The 21,124-nt window shown below is 35.9% G+C and overlaps 4 protein-coding genes and 1 long non-coding RNA gene across 5 annotated transcripts; all 5 read left to right on the top strand.

Annotated features, from left to right (window-relative positions):
- The first annotated feature begins 487 nt into the window (after positions 1 to 487).
- Positions 488 to 10,094, top strand: LOC149724374 (sushi, von Willebrand factor type A, EGF and pentraxin domain-containing protein 1-like). Its single transcript, XM_089893192.1, has 36 exons — positions 488 to 602; positions 664 to 808; positions 913 to 1,005; positions 1,088 to 1,212; positions 1,322 to 1,463; positions 1,617 to 1,744; positions 1,820 to 1,947; positions 2,089 to 2,206; positions 2,584 to 2,794; positions 2,870 to 3,006; positions 3,141 to 3,317; positions 3,430 to 3,645; positions 3,701 to 3,889; positions 4,055 to 4,115; positions 4,229 to 4,350; positions 4,587 to 4,697; positions 4,775 to 4,941; positions 5,096 to 5,157; positions 5,219 to 5,293; positions 5,481 to 5,587; positions 5,687 to 5,755; positions 5,877 to 6,020; positions 6,202 to 6,297; positions 6,398 to 6,490; positions 6,634 to 6,828; positions 6,934 to 7,002; positions 7,131 to 7,253; positions 7,388 to 7,579; positions 7,698 to 7,901; positions 8,429 to 8,635; positions 8,743 to 8,937; positions 9,032 to 9,214; positions 9,293 to 9,390; positions 9,688 to 9,757; positions 9,832 to 10,029; positions 10,090 to 10,094. The coding sequence occupies exons 5-36, from the start codon at positions 1,336 to 1,338 to the stop codon at positions 10,092 to 10,094; spliced, it is 4,278 nt and encodes a 1,425-aa protein (XP_089749318.1). The 5' UTR covers positions 488 to 602; positions 664 to 808; positions 913 to 1,005; positions 1,088 to 1,212; positions 1,322 to 1,335.
- Positions 9,356 to 12,818, top strand: LOC149724373 (sushi, von Willebrand factor type A, EGF and pentraxin domain-containing protein 1-like). Its single transcript, XM_089893189.1, has 12 exons — positions 9,356 to 9,483; positions 9,569 to 10,029; positions 10,181 to 10,308; positions 10,427 to 10,517; positions 10,643 to 10,843; positions 10,979 to 11,188; positions 11,263 to 11,370; positions 11,435 to 11,533; positions 11,596 to 11,805; positions 11,899 to 12,114; positions 12,227 to 12,433; positions 12,505 to 12,818. Exons 3-12 carry the CDS (start codon positions 10,261 to 10,263, stop codon positions 12,801 to 12,803), a joined length of 1,689 nt encoding a protein of 562 aa, XP_089749315.1. The 5' UTR covers positions 9,356 to 9,483; positions 9,569 to 10,029; positions 10,181 to 10,260; the 3' UTR covers positions 12,804 to 12,818.
- Positions 12,819 to 13,286: 468 nt separating this feature from the next.
- On the top strand, positions 13,287 to 14,514 carry LOC149724372 (CUB and sushi domain-containing protein 3-like). The gene is made up of 4 exons (XM_089893190.1): positions 13,287 to 13,527; positions 13,651 to 13,836; positions 13,966 to 14,205; positions 14,363 to 14,514. The coding sequence occupies exons 1-4, from the start codon at positions 13,287 to 13,289 to the stop codon at positions 14,512 to 14,514; spliced, it is 819 nt and encodes a 272-aa protein (XP_089749316.1).
- LOC149724371 (uncharacterized) lies at positions 14,512 to 15,354 on the top strand. Its single transcript, XR_016386718.1, has 4 exons — positions 14,512 to 14,681; positions 14,749 to 14,904; positions 14,988 to 15,113; positions 15,217 to 15,354. It is a non-coding gene; the product is annotated as an uncharacterized LOC149724371 (long non-coding RNA).
- A 187-nt stretch (positions 15,355 to 15,541) lies between these two features.
- Positions 15,542 to 18,644, top strand: LOC149724370 (uncharacterized). The gene is made up of 4 exons (XM_089893191.1): positions 15,542 to 15,743; positions 15,887 to 16,068; positions 16,128 to 17,298; positions 17,415 to 18,644. Exons 1-4 carry the CDS (start codon positions 15,567 to 15,569, stop codon positions 18,642 to 18,644), a joined length of 2,760 nt encoding a protein of 919 aa, XP_089749317.1. The 5' UTR covers positions 15,542 to 15,566.
- Positions 18,645 to 21,124: the final 2,480 nt, after the last annotated feature.

Below are 21,124 nucleotides of genomic sequence, written 5' to 3'. Positions count from 1 at the left end.
TTAACTATTTTTCTTTTACCCAGGTTCATCCATAGTTTTTCACCTGAAATTCCAAACCTATTGTTGGAACCCAAGGGTAAAACATATGAGGAAGCTGTGGAATACTGCACGAGTATGAACGCAAACCTTACCTACTGTATGTTTTATTTATCTACCTTTATGGTTATTTAAACATATGCTAACATAACCATCACCCAACATTCAGTTGAAGACGCAATATCAAGTTGATATAATCATGAGTCGAGCACTTGGTTCAAGCAATGTTACTGGATATACACAGTGGTGGATTGGATTAGATGATGTTTATGCTGAAGGTAATATGTGCAGAATCAGAAGAAATAATATAATAGTTGATTAGCTCCACTGTTGTGTAAACTTTGCTTTAATGTTTTCAACCTCAATACAACGTCAGCCACCATGTAGGTTTATATGAATGGTCAAGTGGTGAACCACACGACCAACATATGGTCCACTACACAACTGGTCACCAACCAGAAATGGTTCAGATCTAGCAAAAGATTGTGTAGCTGCTGATATAACAGACCATTTGTACTGGAGTGAAGAAGATTGTGCCATCATCTTACCATTCATATGTGTGGAAGGTAATCTTTTGATTTGTTCGACTACTTCACCCATAAGCCTTATTATCTCTTCATTATACAGCAACTGAGTGTGGCTACCCTGCTACATACGGTTCAATACACAGAGATGAATGTTATCACTTCAGACATGACCCACTTAATCGTCATCCAGGTCCTTACACCAAAACCATTGAACAAGCTGAAAAAAACTGCAGAAAAACACAAGGGTGTGTTAATGCCTTGTTTTAACATTATTACTACTGATTTTTGTTGGATATACATATTATATTACACGTTTATTATACATTCTTAATGCTGCATATAATGACAGAGAATTAGCTCCAGTGCAAGATTGGGTGACTGGTCGTTTCTTTCATGATTTTGGACTAGCTCAGCCCAATGCTACGTATAACTGGAGAACAAAGTAAGTTTCTTAAACTGAACAATTGCTGTTTTAGTTTAAGGTCAGATGACGCAGTTAGTCATTTCTTTATTAAAACCTTCAGGTTCTGGGTTCCATTATATGACAAAGCTTCAGCGAGCAGAGTGGATGCAAGTGAGAGATCATGGGAGTGGAGGATACAAGGATTGGTTGCTCCCTTCAATTCAAATTCTCTGCCATTTGTTACTGGTTTGTTCATCCTTTTTATAATAAGACTTTCCATGTATAATGTACTTGATGATGGTCAATTCCATTAACTGATGATGGTCAATTCATTTTCTGTTAACTTTATGTTTAGACGAGTTCCAGATCATGAACGTTGGTAAAGAAAAAAGCCAAGAAGAGTTGACATATGAAGCACGTTGTATGTATGGTGATCAATACAATCATACTTATGGAAACCCATTTGCTCAGTTTAACCCACATCATTATGCAAGAAGGTAACTTCTCCTTAGCATTAAAAATGAGGAAACACTCTTTCTTATGTTTGGCGTTTATTCCTACAAACACCAATTACAACGTTATACTTATTACATAGATATATACTTTTGATTTTCTATGCTGTTGATTTAAACTTTTTAATATTTCTCCAGCAAATCTTGCACCTGGAATGAACCAGAGAAACTAGCATGGGTGTGGACTTCCACATTTCACTTGAAACACGTTTACACCGGGTTGTGTCTCACTGCTCCGTATGGACTCCTAGATGAAACAGAAGGAGGTATCTTTTATGTTTGACTTTACATTAAATGTTGATATCATACTTCTATGTAGCAACACTAAAATACCTCCTCAGGTTTATCACCCGGTGTGCGTGTATTACCATGCAATCTATCTGAACCTCTCCAACAGTGGGTCTGCCAATCACGGAATGCACTTCATATTAAACTGCGTGCTTTTAAATCAAGCATGATTTTCGATAAGGTAAACAGTTTTTTATTACTCAGTGTAAACACTTTTGAACCTTTGTTACATAGCCACAATTTAATGTATAGTATTAATTTTGCTAAAATATCTTTGTTAATTCTTTGTGCTTGGTAAGTTATCTTGTACATACATACATAGGTTGAAGCATTTGATCGTGTGCATATGGCTGGCCCACATTATTCTGAAGATTGTAAATCACTGTGGAGAACATTGGTGGATAATAATTATATATGTGATGAGAGGTACAGACCTGGAGGTGAGTTTTATATGAAAACTGTCCGCTTTATGATTTTTCCATGTTAACATCTATACATTGAAATATGGTTGAAATGGTGGTTTTATTATTTTAGAGAATTTATTTCTTGTGAAGAACAAAGGTTGGAAACCTCCATTGAGGATTTATCAATGAATTGTAGTTACCCAGAATTTACACCAAACAGTCAATTTACTAATCAATCAACTGCGGAACAAATATGTTATATGAGCGGTAAGCCTCACAGCTCAAAATGAATGTTGAATTTAATTTTTTTTAAGAAATGATGATTTTTTAAACTTCAAACAAAAATTCATCTTTTACTTACATATAGTTAACTTGTTTATCCACCCATAGAGAGCGCAACATACATTATACAGGTGGTCGTCCTGCTAGATCTACTGACCTTATCATGGGAGTCAATGATGGCTTTACAGAAGGATGTGCATGTGCCTATGTATCCCAGGATGACAAGTTATGGGCAGCTATGGCATATTCCGATCCAAGTTGTTCAAGCATACCTAATGTTACAAAACCAGTTGGAGTTTTTTCATGTACAAGCAAAAACACTGATTACATTTGGTGCTACAGGTTTGCTAAAGCTCATAACATCATTCCAATTCATATAAAGACTCGCATTTAAATTTATCCTTTATTCATTTGAAGAGGCTCTCCATCCAGCAACAAATATTTTGGACTTCAATACTCACCATGGTGTGCTACTTATTCTTTGTTAAGTCCAACAAAAGTTGGTTTAGAAGAAAGAAGTTGTTACTCAGCAAATTACTTTGCTTGCAAGAAAAGTAAGTATTGGATTTGATGTTTAAAGTAACTTATATATACCCTAAATATTCCTTTAGAATAAACAAATTGTCATTAAATAGCTTGTGTACCATATTTTAGAGATAAAAAAGCTTGTGGTCCCCTGTTGTGCCAGCAAACAGCCATTTAACCAGAGAAGATTGGAGTATTGGAGGTGATGGGGCAACTATAAACTGTAACCCAGGTTATGGCTTGTCAGCAGACCCCATATTTAGAAACATCACTCTCACTTGCTTTAATGCAGGAGGTGTCAATGTATGGGAACCAGATTCATTTTTATTACAATGCTTGCGTAAGTATATTGTGCTTTGGCATTATTGATTCAAATATCTTGAAACTAAACATTACGGTTATAAACCGCAATATGTTTTCCATCATTGTAAACTTGTATTTTTTTTCCACAGGATTATCATGTCCTGACCCACCATTTAAACCGCATGGTTCAGTTGTCACATCACCTGCAGGAATATTATCTGGAGATTATAAGTTTAGTGATAAAGTAACTATAACTTGTGATTATGGTTATGCATTCGGTGGGAAGCCTGGTGCCAAAGTTCAAGATATTAAATGTGGCACTGAACAGTTATGGGAACCTGATGCAACTAAATTCAACTGCTTAAGTGAGTTGTGGGTAAAATACTTGAACTAGTTTGAATTTATCAAGTTCTGTTTCAGAAATTAAATGTGAGAAACCAATACATTTGGCCAATTCTAAACTCACATACAATGAGTCAACAGAACACGTCTTGTACCACTGTGATCCTGGATATTGGATCTCACGTGGTGTGCATAACATCACTGGCTTTGTGTGCAATGAGAGTGGTCTTTGGGATCCTGATCCTGTTTCTATTGTCTTCTGCATACGTACGTTGAAACCAATCAAACTAATTGTCTGTAGTTTAATTTAAATGCTTTTAAACATTACTAAATTGCCTTTAACAATGTTTTCTTTTAAATTGTAAAACTGTTTCAGTAATATAGTTTGTTTTTTTAAATCGTCAGTTTTTAATTTCTGTAATTGTTTTTCAGCATTAACATGCGGTGAACCTGATCCATCACCAAGAGCAAATATATTGGTCACTAGTCACAGGTAAACTTTATATAATACATGTTATATATCACTTTATATTCATAATTGTTTATGTCGCTTCGAAATCATGATCAAAAATATTATATTTTATGTACAACCATCATTATTCATAGATGGCTTGCTAACTTGACATTAAACTGTGAACTTGGTTTATCTGTTGTACCACATGATCTACGTATTGTGTGTAATCAATATGGAGACTGGGTACCTTCATCTAAACATGCTTGGTGCAAAAGTAAGTTCACACAATATTTTAAATTTTACTCATCATCTGACAAATTGCTTTGCTCCCTATAAAAAATCTTATTCATATTTTGATTTAAACAATTGTTTGAACTTGGCCACACAATAAAACACGTAAAATCAAAAACACGCATCTGGCATTATGAGTCAGTATTTTAAACAATTAAAAAACAAACAGTTAAATTTGTTTGTTGATTTGTTATTTTTAATTATTACTTGAATTGACAGATGTAACATGTCCTACACCTCAAGTAAAGTACAAATACACAACAGCAAGCACCCCTCTCTTAGATGTTTATCTCTTTGCTCAAACACAACGGTATCATTGCAATGAAACCGGTAAGAAACCAAAGAAAGTCTATAAAAAAATTGCCATTCATTAAAAAATACTTTTTAAATTATTTTGAACTATCCAGGGTATGTGATACGAAATGGATTTCAAATCCACAATCCCCACCAAACAGCTTGCCTCTCTGCTGATGATTCTACTTCTGTTAGTATGGTTGCTCCTTGTGTACATGAAGATGTTAAACAATTGTGGATCTGGGAACACCTTTTTCAACTCAAATCAGTGACATCAGAGGTAAAGCTAGTTTTTATACACCTGAAGTTAAATCCTGGCAGTCAAATACCAGCTACAAAGTGTATCTAATCGTCTGTGTTAGCTTACATAAACCTACATGTTATAACAAGGAATAAATCCGACTCCAACAATTCATATTATTTTAATATTTTAGAACTGCTTGGCTAGATCAGGTTCGACAGTCACAACCTCTCCATGTAACTCAGCTGACATCAAGTAAGTTTGTAATACAAACCATAGATCTACTTTTACTAACTAACATCACTATATTGCTTAGCCAACACTGGGACTGTCCTGTGATTCTGGAGCACCCTCTCCTAGTAGCAATCAAAGGAACAAACTCATTTCTTAGGTAACTTTTACATGGAGGCAACAGTAGAACAATCTATTATGTGATATCATAAACAATTCATACAATTTCGTAAACCTATATTTCATTCTTCATTGGAACTATAGTAGTAATGTTCAAGAAATATCAGACTCATATACTTTAGATGATGTCGAATTGATTCACTCAACTGTATTTAATTTATTTATAGACCAATAGAAGGAACAAACAATGTTGGGATATCAAGCAAGGTTGATGCATTATCGGCATGGTTTATCAGTGATAATGGTCTTGATCAGAATGTCTGCACACAACGAAGTATGTTGGCTGTTGCACAAAATAAGTTTCTTTTATTATTGTCACATTTAAACATTCTACAAACTTTGTATGTGTTGTGACAGTCATAATATTTGACAGATGGTTTCCCCATGCTTGAAACAAGATGCACAGAGTTTGGTACGTGGAGTCTACCAGCTAAAGTATTAAGTGTGTGATACAACACTGTCCACCGCTGGCTGATATCAGTGGTGCTACCAGAGAACTACGTATGTTTATTATGTTTGTGTTATTGTTTGTAACTTAGTGCAACTTGCGATTTTATTTTCAGATGGTCCGATTGGTATATATGGGGTGAATGCAACTTACACATGCAAAGCAGGCTATTGGTTGAAACCAGGATTTGTATCAGCCACACTAACTTGTGATGAAACTGGAAACTGGTTTCCAAAACTAGATGTAGTTCATTGCACAAGTAAGTAAACTTAACATTTATATTGTTATTAACGTCATATTATCATTAACTTTTCATAGATTGATAAGCACATACACACCTGGCTTAAATAACTTAGTTTTATTGATCTAAATTGGACTCGCAACACATTATTGTGACTACTGACTTGCTTGTAATCAGAAAATATTATTTTATTTTGTAGAACTCTTATGTCCAGTTCCTTACCCTGTTCAATATGCAACCATAGAAGGTCTAAGATGGACTTATGGCTCACAAATCACCTACTCATGTGCACCAGGTAAGCAAAGTTCAATATATAATGGCTCATATATAGTTAACAGATTAAAATAACATTTAGAAACACTTGACTACAATTTATTATTTTATTTTACTTCCAGGGTTTTGGTTTTCAAGAGGCAGACAGAGATCATGGGTTACTTGTGGGATAAAAGCAAAGTGGGAGCCTGACCCTTCTCATCTCACTTGTGATCGTGAGTTCCATATCTTAATAAACATGTTACATCCGTCTTTGGCTGTATATCCGGTATCAGCATTTATCATATATGTTATGTTACACAGGGGTTAAGTGTCGCGATCCAGGTCCCATATCATCAGCAAAATATTATTTACCAAGTGAAGAGATTGATTTTGAAGGAGTTATCAAGTAAGATAGCTGTGTTTAGAATATCTTTTAGTCTTTCTTATTACCTTCCATGCAGATATAAATGTCTCCCTGGTTTTTGGATCCGTCCTGGTGTAATCTCAGCTGGTGTGACTTGTAATGACCTTGGTGAATATACCCCTCACCCAAGTTCCATCAGTTGCACTAGTAAGAACCCTATATAGATATTCATATTAATTGGAGCAATATCTTTCCATTCAGTAAAATATTACATGACACTTCTTAATCTATTTTTAACAAATATTTCAACAGAAACATACTGTAGTTATCCACCATATGTTCCATTTGCGCAACATAGTCAAGAAATTGGAGTCACTGGTGGTAAGCATACTTGGTTATTTATACACATTACAAATTGTTAGGACACAATTATTGTTGATAGTCATACTTGGTCAAATTAAAACTATTGCTATAATATATTAAATCTGTGAGTTCATATTTTGTTACAGAGAATGTAGTAACTTACCAATGCTTCAATGGACACTGGATCCAACCAAATGTTTACAAGTCTTCAGTTGTTTGTAAAAGTATTGGTTCCTATCAACCTGATCCAAGATCTATCACATGTGCGAGTAAGTGTATGATGTTTTTCTTCTTGTGCGGTTGCAATATACTTGTACTATTTTGGTTATTCTTATGTAAATTAATTATATAGGCTTGGTTCCTATCAACCAAAGGATGCAACAAAACAAACCATTTATTTCAGGAATATCTTGTCCACCAGCTTATTACTTATTAAATGGCACAATATCTGGAAGTAGTGTGGATGCTGGGGCTCAGAAAACAATTACCTGTGATACTGGATTCTGGATTAATAAGGAGACAAAACTAAGACAGGAGATCATCACATGTGATATGAAGAAGGGGATCTGGATAAGACCTGATGTTGCTTGCATAGGTTTATATTATGTCAAGATAATGGGTCAACATTATTTCTTTTAATTTAATCTTACCTTTGTTAATTCGCAAACTACTTGACTAACTTTACTTTTGTTAATTCTCAAACTACTTGACAGAAACTTTATGTGATGATCCTGGAGATTTAGTTGGTGCTCACAGATACAAAGAACCAGCATCGCTTAAATACAAGGAGAAGATGGTTTACAGGTGTAATGAGGGTTATAAATATGTGGTGAATAAAACAACCAAATTTGAATTCTTAACAACATGTGGAAGTGATGGAGTGTGGGAACCTGATCTAAATCACATTGAATGTAAAAGTAGGTCGATTATATGTAAATACATCATATGTTAGGTATTGCTGCATGCACTGGCGCAAAGTACGGGCGTGTGGGAATGCGACGCACTCCCGCCAATTTACGAATTTGCTATGTCGAAATACTGGTTTAATTGCGAATGTCATTTGCCGTATAAATTCCAGATTTATGATAAAATAAAGCTGTTCTTACGTCAGAACTGCACGAATAGGTAACTTACATTAACATTATAGGATTTGTTATGCAGCCAGCGAAGTAAATAAATTCCAGACTACTAAAATATTGAGCGATATTACACTTGCAAGATAAACGATGTTACATTGCATCATTGCCATAAGTGTTCCTGCCGCGTATAAGATTTAACTATTGCGTTACTATACATCCGATTTAAATTGTCTTAGCGTGTTTGCCGCACTCCCACGCAATTGCAAAACTCTATGCCAATGGCTGCATGTATTCGCTATATAATGACAAGAGCATTAAAAAGTTCGTTACAATGCAAACTTTATTTTAACATTATTTACTTACAGAAATTGAATGCAACTTCACCGTTAAACATTATGATCATGGTAACATCTTACACTCAAGTAATGGAACGTTCTATTATGGCGATCAAGTTAAACTTGAATGTGTTCATGGTTACTGGGTCTACCTTGATAAGGGAATGAAAAGCATTAACTTCACTTGTTCAGAAACTCAAATATTTTATCCCAACCCTCTCTATGTTAAATGTTCAGGTTTGTATAATGCTTCATGCATTCTTTGGTCCATGTAAATTAAATCACAGTGTCATCTTCCATAATCATACTTTTGTGTTTATTGCAACATATTTATTTCCACACAGTGGTTGAATGTCCCAAGCCACCCGAGCTTCCTGATACCACATTAGATGCTAACCACACCTCGTACAAATCTGTTGCTACATACACTTGTCACCATGGTTATGGATCATCGCAGAAACCTCCTAAAACAGAATGGAGCATGACTTGCATGGAGATTGGATTATGGAGCGTCAACCCTAATGTGGTAGAATGTAATAGTAAGTTTGTGGTTCACCTTTTTTGACTGTACCAACAACAACAACAAACATATATATATGTATTTATATAATGATGTGAATATTTTTTCTACAGTAATTGACTGTGGAGAGCCCAACCATGTGCAATATGCTACAATGATTGGTGTGAACTTCACTTACAACAGCATCATACAATATGACTGTGTGAAGGGGAAATGGTTCAGTCGTGGTGTGTATGGTAAAACTATAACATGTCTTGTGGATTCATCTTGGAATGCAACTTACACATCATGTATAGGTACCAACTATATTTCTGTTTCTTTTGTTGTTGTATCAAAGGTTTTAATTATAAATGTTAATTGTTCACCCACCACAGATGTTGAGTGTCCCCATCCATCAAGTGTAACAAACCACGCCACTTATATTGGGGAGGAACTCACTACCTCAACCTTATCACAGTTCATTGTAACCACGGTTATGTGATATCTCATGGAGTTGCTCATGCTACGTTGCGATGCATGGGGAATGGATCATGGGATTTACCTAATGACAAATTCACATGCAAACGTAAGTGTTTTGCTTTTTTAATTATACTAATTAAAATAAACATAAATTAGGAATTAGGTTTTATTGCAAACAACTTTATTTTCAGCCGTTGTCTGTCCCACCCCACCCCCTGTGTGGTATTCCAACACCATTGGTACCAACTACTCACTTGATGCTACTGTCATATATGATTGCAATCACGACTACTTCATATCACGATCACAGAATAACATCACCATCACGTGCACGGATGTTGCAATATGGCATCCCAATCCTAAGTTGATTAAATGCATTCGTGAGTTTTGAACAACATTACTATCTCATGCATACTTATACATTATTTCTGTTTTTATATTCAATATATTTTAGACAAATCCTTATTCCTATGTGACAAACCCGCCATCATACCAAACTCTAACATCCTTGCTACAAGTTTTGCATATGAGAGTATTGTGAACATTACTTGTCTCAATGGATACTGGTTCTCCCCACACAACTACTCTGTTTCAATACAATGTCAATTCAGTGGTGCCTGGCTGCCTCATCCAACTGGAATACAATGTTTAAGTAAGTTATTACCTTTTTTAATATGATTTTCAACGCTTATTTATTCCCTAAGTAATTCAGGTTAATGCTAAAGTGGGTAAGTCTTAACTTATATGAGTTAAAGTTTGTTGTTTAACATTTATTATTGTTGTAAGATGAGGTTTGTACGCAGAGATTGGATGTGGTGAACCTGAACCACAACCACAATCAACATATGAAGGTGCATCATATGATTATGGTGATGTTGTTCATATGAAATGTGACAAGCCCACCCGTGTATGGATGCCAAGACATGAACATGTACGGTGTTGATATGTATATTAGATTGTGTTTTACTTTGTTAAACTTTGTGTTTATTCAGTAAATTATAACTACTAATCTTACGTAATAATATAATATAGTTGGATACATTTGACAGGATATGTTTGAAACCTTCATGAAGAGTGTTGCAATTCAATGCAATGCAGATGGGAAGTGGTACCCATCACCCACTAATATATCTTGCTTGGGTAAATATTTAATTTACTCTCATGTAACTTCAGTAAGTTTTTACAGAAAGTTTTATAAATGTTTGATTTAAATATTTGCATACTACTACATAAGTATGTAATGTAATACTTTCCGATATACACAGCATCTGGTTGTCCAAACCCTGATGAACCCCTACTCACCACATGGGATGGTTCATCACTCCCAGATATAATAGAACTTGGTGAATTTGCTTACTTTTCATGCAAAATAGGCTCCTATATAAAGAGGGGTGTCAGTCGAATACATGTGCAATGCACTGAGAGTGGATTGTGGTATCCTGAAATTAAATCACTTCGTTGCCTCCGTGAGTTTGTGCAATATTTTTTATTCTTCTTATCTTATAACTTACGGTGCTGCCGTTGTTTAATTATATTTCTCCTTCTATATATTCTGTTACTGTATTTAACCCAGTATCCACATTAAACTTTTTTATCTTCAGCTATCAAATGTGGGTTTGCGCAATATTACAAGCATGGTACGTATGTTGGTTCTAATACTGTGTATGGATCATGGATAAAATACGTATGTGATGATGGTTACTACGTAAACACCACTGATAAGAACAGCAACGGTTGGACAACCTACATTGATATTAGATGCACAAATAATGCATTGTGGAGAAATATAGAGAAAGTACATGAATGCATACGTAAGTTTTGTCATTGACCAGATACCTTCTGTCTTTAGCAACTTTGAACTGTAATCCTCCTCATAAATAATCAGCTATCCCATGTCCTGATCCTGGTCGCATACCTCATTCAACAAGATCACCATCCACATTATCCACGTGGTATGAAAGAGAATCAACCATCACTTACACTTGTAACTCTGGTATGTCAAACAATCTTAGTGCTAGCACATTACATGAACTTAAGGTAATTAGAACAATCTTCAGGTTATTGGTTTCATCGAGATGTAACTGTGCAAATTATCACTTGTGGTAACTATGGCAACTGGTTGTCAGGAAATGCACAATCATTGGAGCAATGTGAAAGTAAGTTTTCTTATTTATTTTAAATTGTAACTTATTTATAATGGTAATGTAAATTTCAACAGAGGTGACCTGCCACACCCCCCCACATCTTCCTTTTGCCAAATTTTCCCATGCACGATCAAAACATTACTATGAGATTGATGAATGGGTTGTATATGAATGTTCAACTGGTTGGAGGTTTAATAAACAATCAGTTGCTAATGAACAACACACGTCTACATGTGGTTTGGGTGGTGAGTGGTCAGCACTGCCACATGATCTACTTTGTGAAGGTAATGCTAATCTACAATTTATTTAATAAGTCAGTGGTGAAGTGATAAACTAAGAAAAGAAAACAAAGGCAAATATTTTTGATTTACTTTCAGAAATCAAATGTCCTGCTCCTCCTCATATAAAGAATTCAATTTTATCATGGGATAAGTCAACTGCCATAGATAGCAATGCTGTATACACATGTGTGGTAGGTTATTATCTAAGATTACTGACTGAGCAAGAACCTGAAGTAAAGAGCTATAAGCTTAACGTGCAGTGCAAGTTACCTGGCCAATGGTTTCCTGATACAACACTCTATGCATGCAAAGGTAATCTATCATATTCCCAACCATGTTAGTGCATGCACTTCTTTTATTATTAAACACAATTAAAGATTCTCACTGTTTGATATTTGTAAATGATCAACCTTTTACTCTACAGTGGTTGTATGCCCAACCCCACCTACCTCTATTCCACATGCAACAAAATATGGCAAGGTGTATGAAGCAGGTTTTTATGTCAACTATGCTTGTCATCATGGTCATGTAGCAGCAGGGACATCTATATATGCCAACAGAAACTTCATTGGCATCAAATGCTCCAACAATGGAACTTGGAGTATTGATGTTACCAAACTTGCATGTCAAAGTAATATACTTACCCCCTCTATAATTAACTTGTAGAAACTTCCCCATTTAAAGTTTTCCTTGTTTTTCTAGAGAAGCGTTGTACAACAGCACCACAAATATCAAACACCATCCTTATCACCACTGACACCACATATGGTTCAACCAGCACTTACAAATGCAAGTCAGGATATTTTATTAATCAACACAGCAGACATGACACTGTTGTTTCAACATGTAATGTAAATGCACAGTGGACCCCTCAACCTGATTCTATTCAATGCAAATGTAAGCTAAACCTTAACTCAATGCTGTATAATGTAATGTGTTTCAGATCTGTTAACTGTATTTATGATGGTATTATTATATTGCTTAATGTTTACAGTATATGAGTGTGATGAACCTGGTAGTGTAAAGAATGCAGTGATTATATCAGTTTCCTACAAACTGGGATCAAATGTTCAATATCAATGTGATAAAGGTAATGTATGCTTTAATATAATGCTTTAATATAATGGGTCAACTTTATCCGATTGATAAATCATTAAAAACAAACCACAATGATGGTATAGCATTATATTCTGTATGAGAAGTACGGAACAAATATAACTTAATAAACTTAACACATGTATTTCTAAGATTTGTAAAGTTAGTTCAACTTTTTGAATGAACAGGGTTTTCTATTGACCATGGTGAAGATGGTTGGCATGGTAACCAACTAATACAAACCAAGATAAATGCGTCATGTGATCTCACGCATGGCTGGGTTCCAAAGCCTCATGAAATTCTATGCACATGTGAGTTACAAATGATCTATTGTACAACATTGTTAAAACATACAACACTCTTACAATGTATAAGAAAAAATTTTCACAATGGTCAAATCAAGTTTTTCTACAGTGGTTCAATGTCCAGTTCCCATACCACCACCACGCATGTATGTGGATGGGGGTAGATGGAATGAAGATGGATCACGTCATTTCCGAAACAGTGATGTAGCATCTGTGTCTTGTGCACATGGTTACTATCTACAAGACATGCACACATTGTCAACTGACTTGGTGTGCACTGAATACGGAAACTGGAGCAAAAATATTGACAAGTTTAACTGCATAGGTGAAGTGCAGCCTATTTCTTGTTTATCACAATATGTTCATATTGTAGCTGCACAATATTATTACAGTAGCCTATGTCATGTTTATTCAACTGATGATAATTTGACTTAAATATTCTAACCAGACATAGCATGCCAAGATCCTGGTGAGAAGTTATACTCTGTAAGAGAGGGAAGCGGCACAACATATTTATCTCGTATCACCTACAAATGTCACCACGGATACTTTATTAAACCAGGGATAGTGAAACTGACCTTGCAATGCAGTTATGAACAAGCTTGGTCACCACCTGCTAATTTTCAATGCAAAGGTTACTCCTATTTAACATATTTAGAAATTTTCGTAACATATTGTAATTAGATGTGGTAAGTAATCACACTTATCTTAAGGCCAATCTTATAGAAGCAACAATGCTAATTGTAACAACAAGTTATTTCAGTTGTTGACTGTGGAGATCCTGGCTACATTCACCATGCTAGTAAAGTCAATGCTACAGATCTTCACATCTTTCCAATGGGAACATATGTTCAGTACATGTGTGACCCTGAGCATTATGTGGCTTTTGAACAAGATGCTGTTGGTCACTGGGTGGCAGGAGAGAGAAGGGAATATAAGAAAACATTAGAGTGCCAATATAATGGATGGTGGAACCCTCAACCACATACTTTACAATGCAGTGGTAAACTAATGTTTTCACTCTATTTTATAACACACAGGTATAAGATAATCCCAGTATTTTAAATGCAAGGCAGTTTCAAAGCAATGTACTCACTTATTTAGTTTTATGACCCAACATTATAACATTACATCATGAAGAGTTGATATTTTGTTTACAGAAAGAGTCATTGCAACTACTTTGCGCGACCTTGTTAGATTCGGTCAGTTGGTCAGTGTGACATCCAAAACAGAGATGCAACGTGACAAAAACTTTGTTGAATCTATTGCAAGTGGAAGGCTTCAACTTTCAGAAGAAATGATACTTCTGTAAACAACTACCAGTATCTTGATACTGGTGCTGTGAATCAGGTGTTTGACAAGGAGCCACAAGCATCTCTTCAAATCAGTGGAAAACATGGATCCGTTGATCACCAGACTAACCACCATGCTGGAAACGATGATCACCACACAGAGATATGGGATCATTGTCAGAATAAGGTTACAAACATTTGCTAAATTTAATATGTTCACTTTGGATAAAATCGTAATATCTTGTTGTCTTTAGGCATTAGTGGTTCATCATCTTGGACATTGGTTAAAAATACCAAGAGATAATGTTAAAAGCAAACACATACCTGCCCTACTAACAGATGTTGGTGTTGAATGTGAGGTTTATAACATGTTTGATCACGAGACTACTGCTTATTGGATGCCAGTGGAGGTGAATAAATTATCATAAAAAAAGAGAAATAATATTAATAAATGGCTTTGCCTGCTTATAAACAACCACATATTATATTACAGGCTCCACTCCCATCTGAACATCATTTAAGTTGGCCAGGATGGACAGTTACGATTGACCTAAAATATGATCACATTATTGGTAGTTTCCGATTGCATACCTCACGTAACTTTGAAAATGATGTCAAGGTATTGCAATATTATTGAGAATCTGGATAAAGCTACATAATTTTTATTCCTACTTACTTTTGCCAATTATTGAACAAAATCTAAATAGATGTTTTATTTTCAGACATTCTACATCCATGTTTCAGCACACAGTGTTGCATGGAGAACTTTAGGACCATTCCATGTTATTGATGGAATAACTAGGACAGAATTCTTTTTTAACTTTGATACATTCCAAGCAAGGTAGATTTACTTTAATATTGTTTTACTAATTATTTGAGCATTGTTTAAATATAGGCATATTTTTAATATGTAACATAGTTGTACATATATTGACAACCATTTCTAAGCATATTATTGTTCTCTGCAACAATACCATTGACTCTTATATTAAACATCACTATCTTTGCATCTTTGAACAGAAATGATTTTGTTCAACAGGTCATCAAGCTGAACATTACAGCCACAGCTCTTATGCATGCACCAATCATAACAAGGTTTGGAATATATGCTGCTGACTATGACTGCAACCCACGTACCACTTATGTATCCGACACACACGCCGTACCTACACTGGTGGTGTTTCTAGCTCTAACAATTCTCATCTCACTTATCATTGCTGGTGGTGTTGATAAGAAAGATAGGTGGAAGGTTAGATTTTTCTTACTGCCTTACTTACTGTGGTAAATAAAATGTGTCACAAATCTGTTATTTTATATCATTATTTCACTTTGGTATTAATTTGTACAACATGAATCCTCATATGTAAATAATAATCACAATATTTGCAACAGAGATACCTGGCAATGGCACCACCAACATATTCTTCAAACCAACCTAATCCACCTCATGTTTATGAGTTAACTTTACTCACTGAATGGAACAAAAGTGACACTGATCTTCTCATCAAAGTGGTTGGAAACACAACATCTTCCCCAATTATCTGGATCCGACAATCTTTTCACAGTTTCTTGAGGTACATTTCTATTTATTTACCGAAAAACTTTATTTCTATAAACATCACATTTATTACAGACCTGGATTCACAGACACTGTAGTTATGCAGTTACCGATTTGTATTGGAACACCTACTCGTGTTGATATTATTTGTGTTCACAAACCTGTTGAAACTGAAGATCATAATTCATCTCACATTTCCATCATTGACATTTCACCACCTGCCAGTGTTTCCAATGCCAACAAATTCACCAAGGTGTCTTCCTATCTTAGTAACCATTCTTTGACCAGCATAACATCTCTGGTCATTACTAAAAGTGCTCAGCTTGTAAGGCAAGTTGTAAAATCTACAAGTAACAGCATTGAAGCTGTAAAATCGAAGCTTCAAAAGCCAAAGCCTTGCAAATGGGGCATCTCATCCCTTATGTTAAGAGATACTTGTTCTTGTCGAAAATGGACAGCAGTTAACATGACTACAAATTCAAAAACCATCACAGACCGAATTTGGGATAAAATATCTGGCAAGCGTGGTGTAGGACTTCATCATGGTGTCCCAACATCTTTTCCACTTGTTCAAATCCACAACAAACCACTCTTTAGTGGAACATTCCTTAATAAACTCACCACCGTGATTGGAATAATATTCCGTCATCATCCATTTTCATGGATATGGTCACGTGAATCTCATCCACTTTCATCCAACTTTAGCTGCACAGAGAAGATCATTATTTCTTTCACCGTTTCTTTCCATTGTTTACTGACCAGTGCTTGGATAATTGGATTTTCAAAGCCACTGCTGTACTTTACTACAGTTTATGATGATTTCATCCCGCTTTATGAAAAGTTTTTTAATGCTTTGGTACCAACATCCTACCAAGCTCTTCCAACCACAACTTCTGCCATATTTCTTCTCTTGTCTCTTCTCACATGCAGACTCGCAGCTGGTAAATTTCAACGAGCAGTTGAAGACAACCTCAGTTATTGGCAGGGACTCCATTTCATTCGTACCGGATTCAAAATCATCTTCATGTCCATAAGAACATGCATTAGCAACATTTTTTTGAGAAAAAGTCTTCCAAAAAATGACTTTTCATCGATTACTTCCCCTGCTCCCCCTCCAAGTGAATCAATTCCACAGATAAGTGTTGTGGATAATCCTTTAACTGAAGAGGACCTTGTTGATTACCTTGAAAACACTTTAAGAACAAGTTTCAACATCACTGCTGATGCTGCTAAATATTGTAACAAGGTGAGTATGTTCCAATATTTTCAGAACCATCACTTGACAATATTATTCTTTCATTTTCATCTGATGTTCGGTTTTCCGCTTTTACCTATGTCTAACCATGATTATATTTTTTGCAGATTATAAGCAAATCCTATGACCTTCCTATATTACCCCCACCTTCCCAACCATCAACTACAGGTAGTACCATTGAACTGATGGAAGCTATTTCAGATTCCAATTCAACAGACCTCCTTAATGCTATGGAGGTTTTGAGCCATGAAGTTCCACATTCTGATGAAGATTCCTTTGAATTTGTCCCTGATTTTAAAATCAGCCATCAACTGTTAAACGAACCATTACCACATCACAGCAAAGTGGAAGCGAAAGAGCAAGATGTTAGGTCTGTGCTTGGGCGAATCTTAGAAGCATTTCTTCCAAGTATGTTTAAGAAGTCTGAAGACAGTAGTTTAGATGAGAACTTAGAAAGAATGTCAACTGTCAGTGGAAGCTTACCCAGTTTTAATGCAGATTATTATTATAAAGAGATAGCTGAATCGAGAAGCAGACAGAAAGCGATAGAAGCTTTAGCTTGTTTAGATTTTTATAATGGTCTAGAATCCGAGGGTAGTAAGAGAGAAATTACAGAAAAAAAATCTGAAAGCACCGTCATATCTTACCCTTTACACGTTGCATCAAAATCTGTTCAAGCAGATATTAATAATACACCGGGCTCATCAGCTTTCACACTTAAAGAGGTAAATGTAACATCCAGACTTAGCAATACAGAAGAACATGTACAAGTAGGTAGAGATCAACACTACCAAGCTCCTTCAGCTGCTGGTTCAAACATACAAAGAAATCTCAACAAACAGTCAAGATCAAAAAATCAATCTTCGTCTCGTCCTGGAGTCTTCACCATCAAAGCAAACTATCTTCCTACACCCTCAGCTCACGGTTCGTGGAAACATAGTAGTACTGCCTGTGAGGATGGTGGAAATACAAACCAGAATGTCTATGGTGGAAATACACAATTCGGTCATTTTTCAAACTCCAATGTTAACTTGGGCAGTTCAAGTTCGCGTCAAAACTCTTACAATAGACCAGGAACTAGTTTATCTTTGCAGTTTCCTATTGGTTCTTCACTTGTGCTGGAAAATGAAGAGAAAGTGGTAAATCAAAATGCTCAATCCAAAACAACAGTCAATACTGCGTACAAAGCAATACTCCAACAGATCCCAGCAATTCAAGGTCATCTGAATCAATCAGGGATAATCTTGACCGACTGTTCGACGATATACCGGAACAGCATTGTCTCAGTAACAGATCATCTTTTTATCTCAGACCAAGATCTATACGAAGTCGTTTAAGCAACTTATCCAAACGAAAGCGTCCACACGTTCTTACACATCGAGTCTATCCACCGAAGAAACCGTGGAAAGCAGAAGACGACGATTCGTTGTCAGATATGCTGTCTTTTGCTTCCCAGCAATCCAAAGTACAAGAACCGACCACGGAATTCCATGTAAACATTGGTATCCTGATACGATCGTTCCTCTGTATATTCTGTGCTGTATATTCGATGGCAATTGTTATTTACCTGTGCATGCGAGGTGCCAATTGTCTAGATGGAAATGGACTTGATCTGGTTGAAAAGTTCTGTATAGACTTGTGTCTTTTATTGGTAGTAGTTATGCCAATCGTTGGTTGGTTGTCATTTATTATCTCCTTCATATGCCTTAAAGGAAAAGAGATCTTTTCAATTTCAAAACGAAACAGACTTTAAGAACATGTTAAAGCCATACTCTAATGCTTAAGTCAAGTTTATGTAATTGTTTGATGTAAATAAACTAGTTTCAACTCTCGGACACCATAACATGTAAAAATATATTACAAATTTAATCTCAAAACAATAAGAAACGAAACATATTTTATAGTAGGTTGAGTTAGGTTGGATCCACAGAAATAAAAAAGAGTAGGCTAGAGCGCGCAACTGCCCAAAACCATGATGCACTCCTTATAAAGGTATAAATTATTTTAAAAAGTAATACTTCCAAAGTTTCGCAATAAAAACCTACAAAACAGCAATGTGGGGAGAGATGGGGCACCTAGTTAAAATATATTTAAAGTATTCTGCAACTTGGCGGGTATAAATTCAGTAGGGTAAGTTGCAGAATACTTTAAATAGGTGTCTGCCATGTAAGTTTTCTACATATAACTTTAAAACGATAATTTTGGTTGTTTTTATCTGAAATTAAAGTCATATTTAACCCTGCCTATTTTCCTCTTGGGTGTATATATCTCAGCTTTTCACAAAGCTAAAACTAGTTTTATGATACAAAATCAAACTGTATTTAAGTTTTTTTATGAAGCTATAAATTTAGTTTAATCGTTTACACTCGCAAACTACAAAATTTCAGCGGCTTTACTATGATTTATCGAGCATTTAAAATTAGCACCTTACTATTTCGCATTTTTACCTGTTTAAAATATACTGTCTCTATTTTACTACGCAGTGGCAAAGTGGTTAGCGCGCCTGCCTCGGACCCAAAGGTAATGCGGGGTTCAAGGCTCGTCGCTGCTACCATTGTGGTCGTATGTGTCCTTGGGCAAGACACTTAACGGCAATTGCTTTAATTCAGTGGTCATTAATGGGTTGTCCAAATTCAGCCATACATGAAAAAAAACACAAAGTAACATACTTGGTAACTCGTAAGCTGGCACGAGGTGTGTGAACACCCGTCGTGTTATAACGTCTGGCCTTTTTTCAGTGTCGTGATATATTCGTTCCGATTTTTGTACCGGGCGCTATTGCGCAGTCGGTTGGAACAAATAAAATACGAGCTCTAATAAATACGTACCGACTGAATGTCTAAGTTATATTTTCGTGAAAACATTTGAAAATTCATATGATACAAGTTATGACCAAAGTTAGTATAGGCCGTCTTTACTAACTTTGGTTATGACCACCATACTTTTTTACATTTGACGCACATCCCCGCACTTTTTTAGAGAAAATAATGTTTCATTTCTAGGTATTACGTACCTTTTCCTCCCGGCTACTCCCCCCCCCAGCTATTTCCCTTCCGACTGTTGCTCCATCGACTGTTGCTCCACCGGCTGCTTCTCCCCGTGACCATCGTGTTAGCCGGGGTAAATAGTCGCGGGTTGGGGAATAGTCACGGGCGGGGGAAAACGCCTGGGGGGATATAGCCTAGAACCGCAGATGGGTTCTAGTTAGTACAGGGCCAAAATTTTAGGTTAGTGGCACAAGTAGAAGGAATCGCAAGTGGCCGCTATATTTTTTCTATCCTAGGATCCCCTCGATCCACCAGCACCTGTAAAAGACAAGTAAAATGTGCTTTTTAAACTATAGCATAAAATAAGTTTGTTAGTGGTTACTTTGTGAAGGATAAAATAACACAAACTCAGTATTGCTGAGTGCTGACTTTAAGTTAAAAACTAAAGTTTTAACGTGTAAAAGTCGTGTCGGGAACGTTTTCAACGGAGGGTCATAATAAATTTGATCCACGTGGTCATTATATTTGTTCCGACCTATAGCGCAGTAGCGTCTCGGCACATCCTTAATAGCGCCTGGTACTAATATATCAATCAGAACGAATATATTACGACGTCGGCCACGCGAGGATAAAGTATAGTAGGGTGGGGGGAGATGGGACTCCTTTTCAGCCTTTTTTCTCTTCCAGTTTGGTAGTATACAAAGAACATTCAAAGAAATATAAAACCGTATCCCCACAACTTCTACAGACCGTTGTTAATTGTTTAAAACGGAACCAGGATATCTGAATATTATTTTTTTGTTAAAAGTGTCCTGTCTTTCCCCACCCTA

Source organism: Ciona robusta, unplaced genomic scaffold, assembly GCF_009617815.1.
Source record: "Ciona robusta unplaced genomic scaffold, ASM961781v2 AP042735.1".
NCBI classification, from domain to species: Eukaryota; Metazoa; Chordata; class Ascidiacea; order Phlebobranchia; family Cionidae; genus Ciona; species Ciona robusta.
This window is presented reverse-complemented; position numbering and strand designations above follow the sequence as displayed.

Bases quoted from the DNA above. Each gene is read 5' to 3' on its own strand.
- LOC149724373 (XM_089893189.1), top strand. From the start codon at position 10,261: ATGAAATGTGACAAGCCCACCCGTGTATGGATGCCAAGACATGAACAT. The intron at 10,844-10,978 runs GTGAGTTTGTGC...TTTTATCTTCAG, and splicing joins TAAATCACTTCGTTGCCTCC to CTATCAAATGTGGGTTTGCG. The intron at 11,371-11,434 runs GTATGTCAAACA...AACAATCTTCAG, and splicing joins CACTTACACTTGTAACTCTG to GTTATTGGTTTCATCGAGAT.
- LOC149724372 (XM_089893190.1), top strand. From the start codon at position 13,287: ATGGTCAAATCAAGTTTTTCTACAGTGGTTCAATGTCCAGTTCCCATA. The intron at 13,528-13,650 runs GTGAAGTGCAGC...TATTCTAACCAG, and splicing joins TGACAAGTTTAACTGCATAG to ACATAGCATGCCAAGATCCT. The intron at 13,837-13,965 runs GTTACTCCTATT...AAGTTATTTCAG, and splicing joins TGCTAATTTTCAATGCAAAG to TTGTTGACTGTGGAGATCCT.
- LOC149724370 (XM_089893191.1), top strand. From the start codon at position 15,567: ATGCATGCACCAATCATAACAAGGTTTGGAATATATGCTGCTGACTAT. The intron at 15,744-15,886 runs GTTAGATTTTTC...TATTTGCAACAG, and splicing joins ATAAGAAAGATAGGTGGAAG to AGATACCTGGCAATGGCACC. The intron at 17,299-17,414 runs GTGAGTATGTTC...TATTTTTTGCAG, and splicing joins CTGCTAAATATTGTAACAAG to ATTATAAGCAAATCCTATGA.
- LOC149724374 (XM_089893192.1), top strand. From the start codon at position 1,336: ATGAACGTTGGTAAAGAAAAAAGCCAAGAAGAGTTGACATATGAAGCA. The intron at 7,580-7,697 runs GTTTATATTATG...ACTACTTGACAG, and splicing joins ACCTGATGTTGCTTGCATAG to AAACTTTATGTGATGATCCT. The intron at 9,391-9,687 runs GTTATGTGATAT...TCACGATCACAG, and splicing joins CACAGTTCATTGTAACCACG to AATAACATCACCATCACGTG.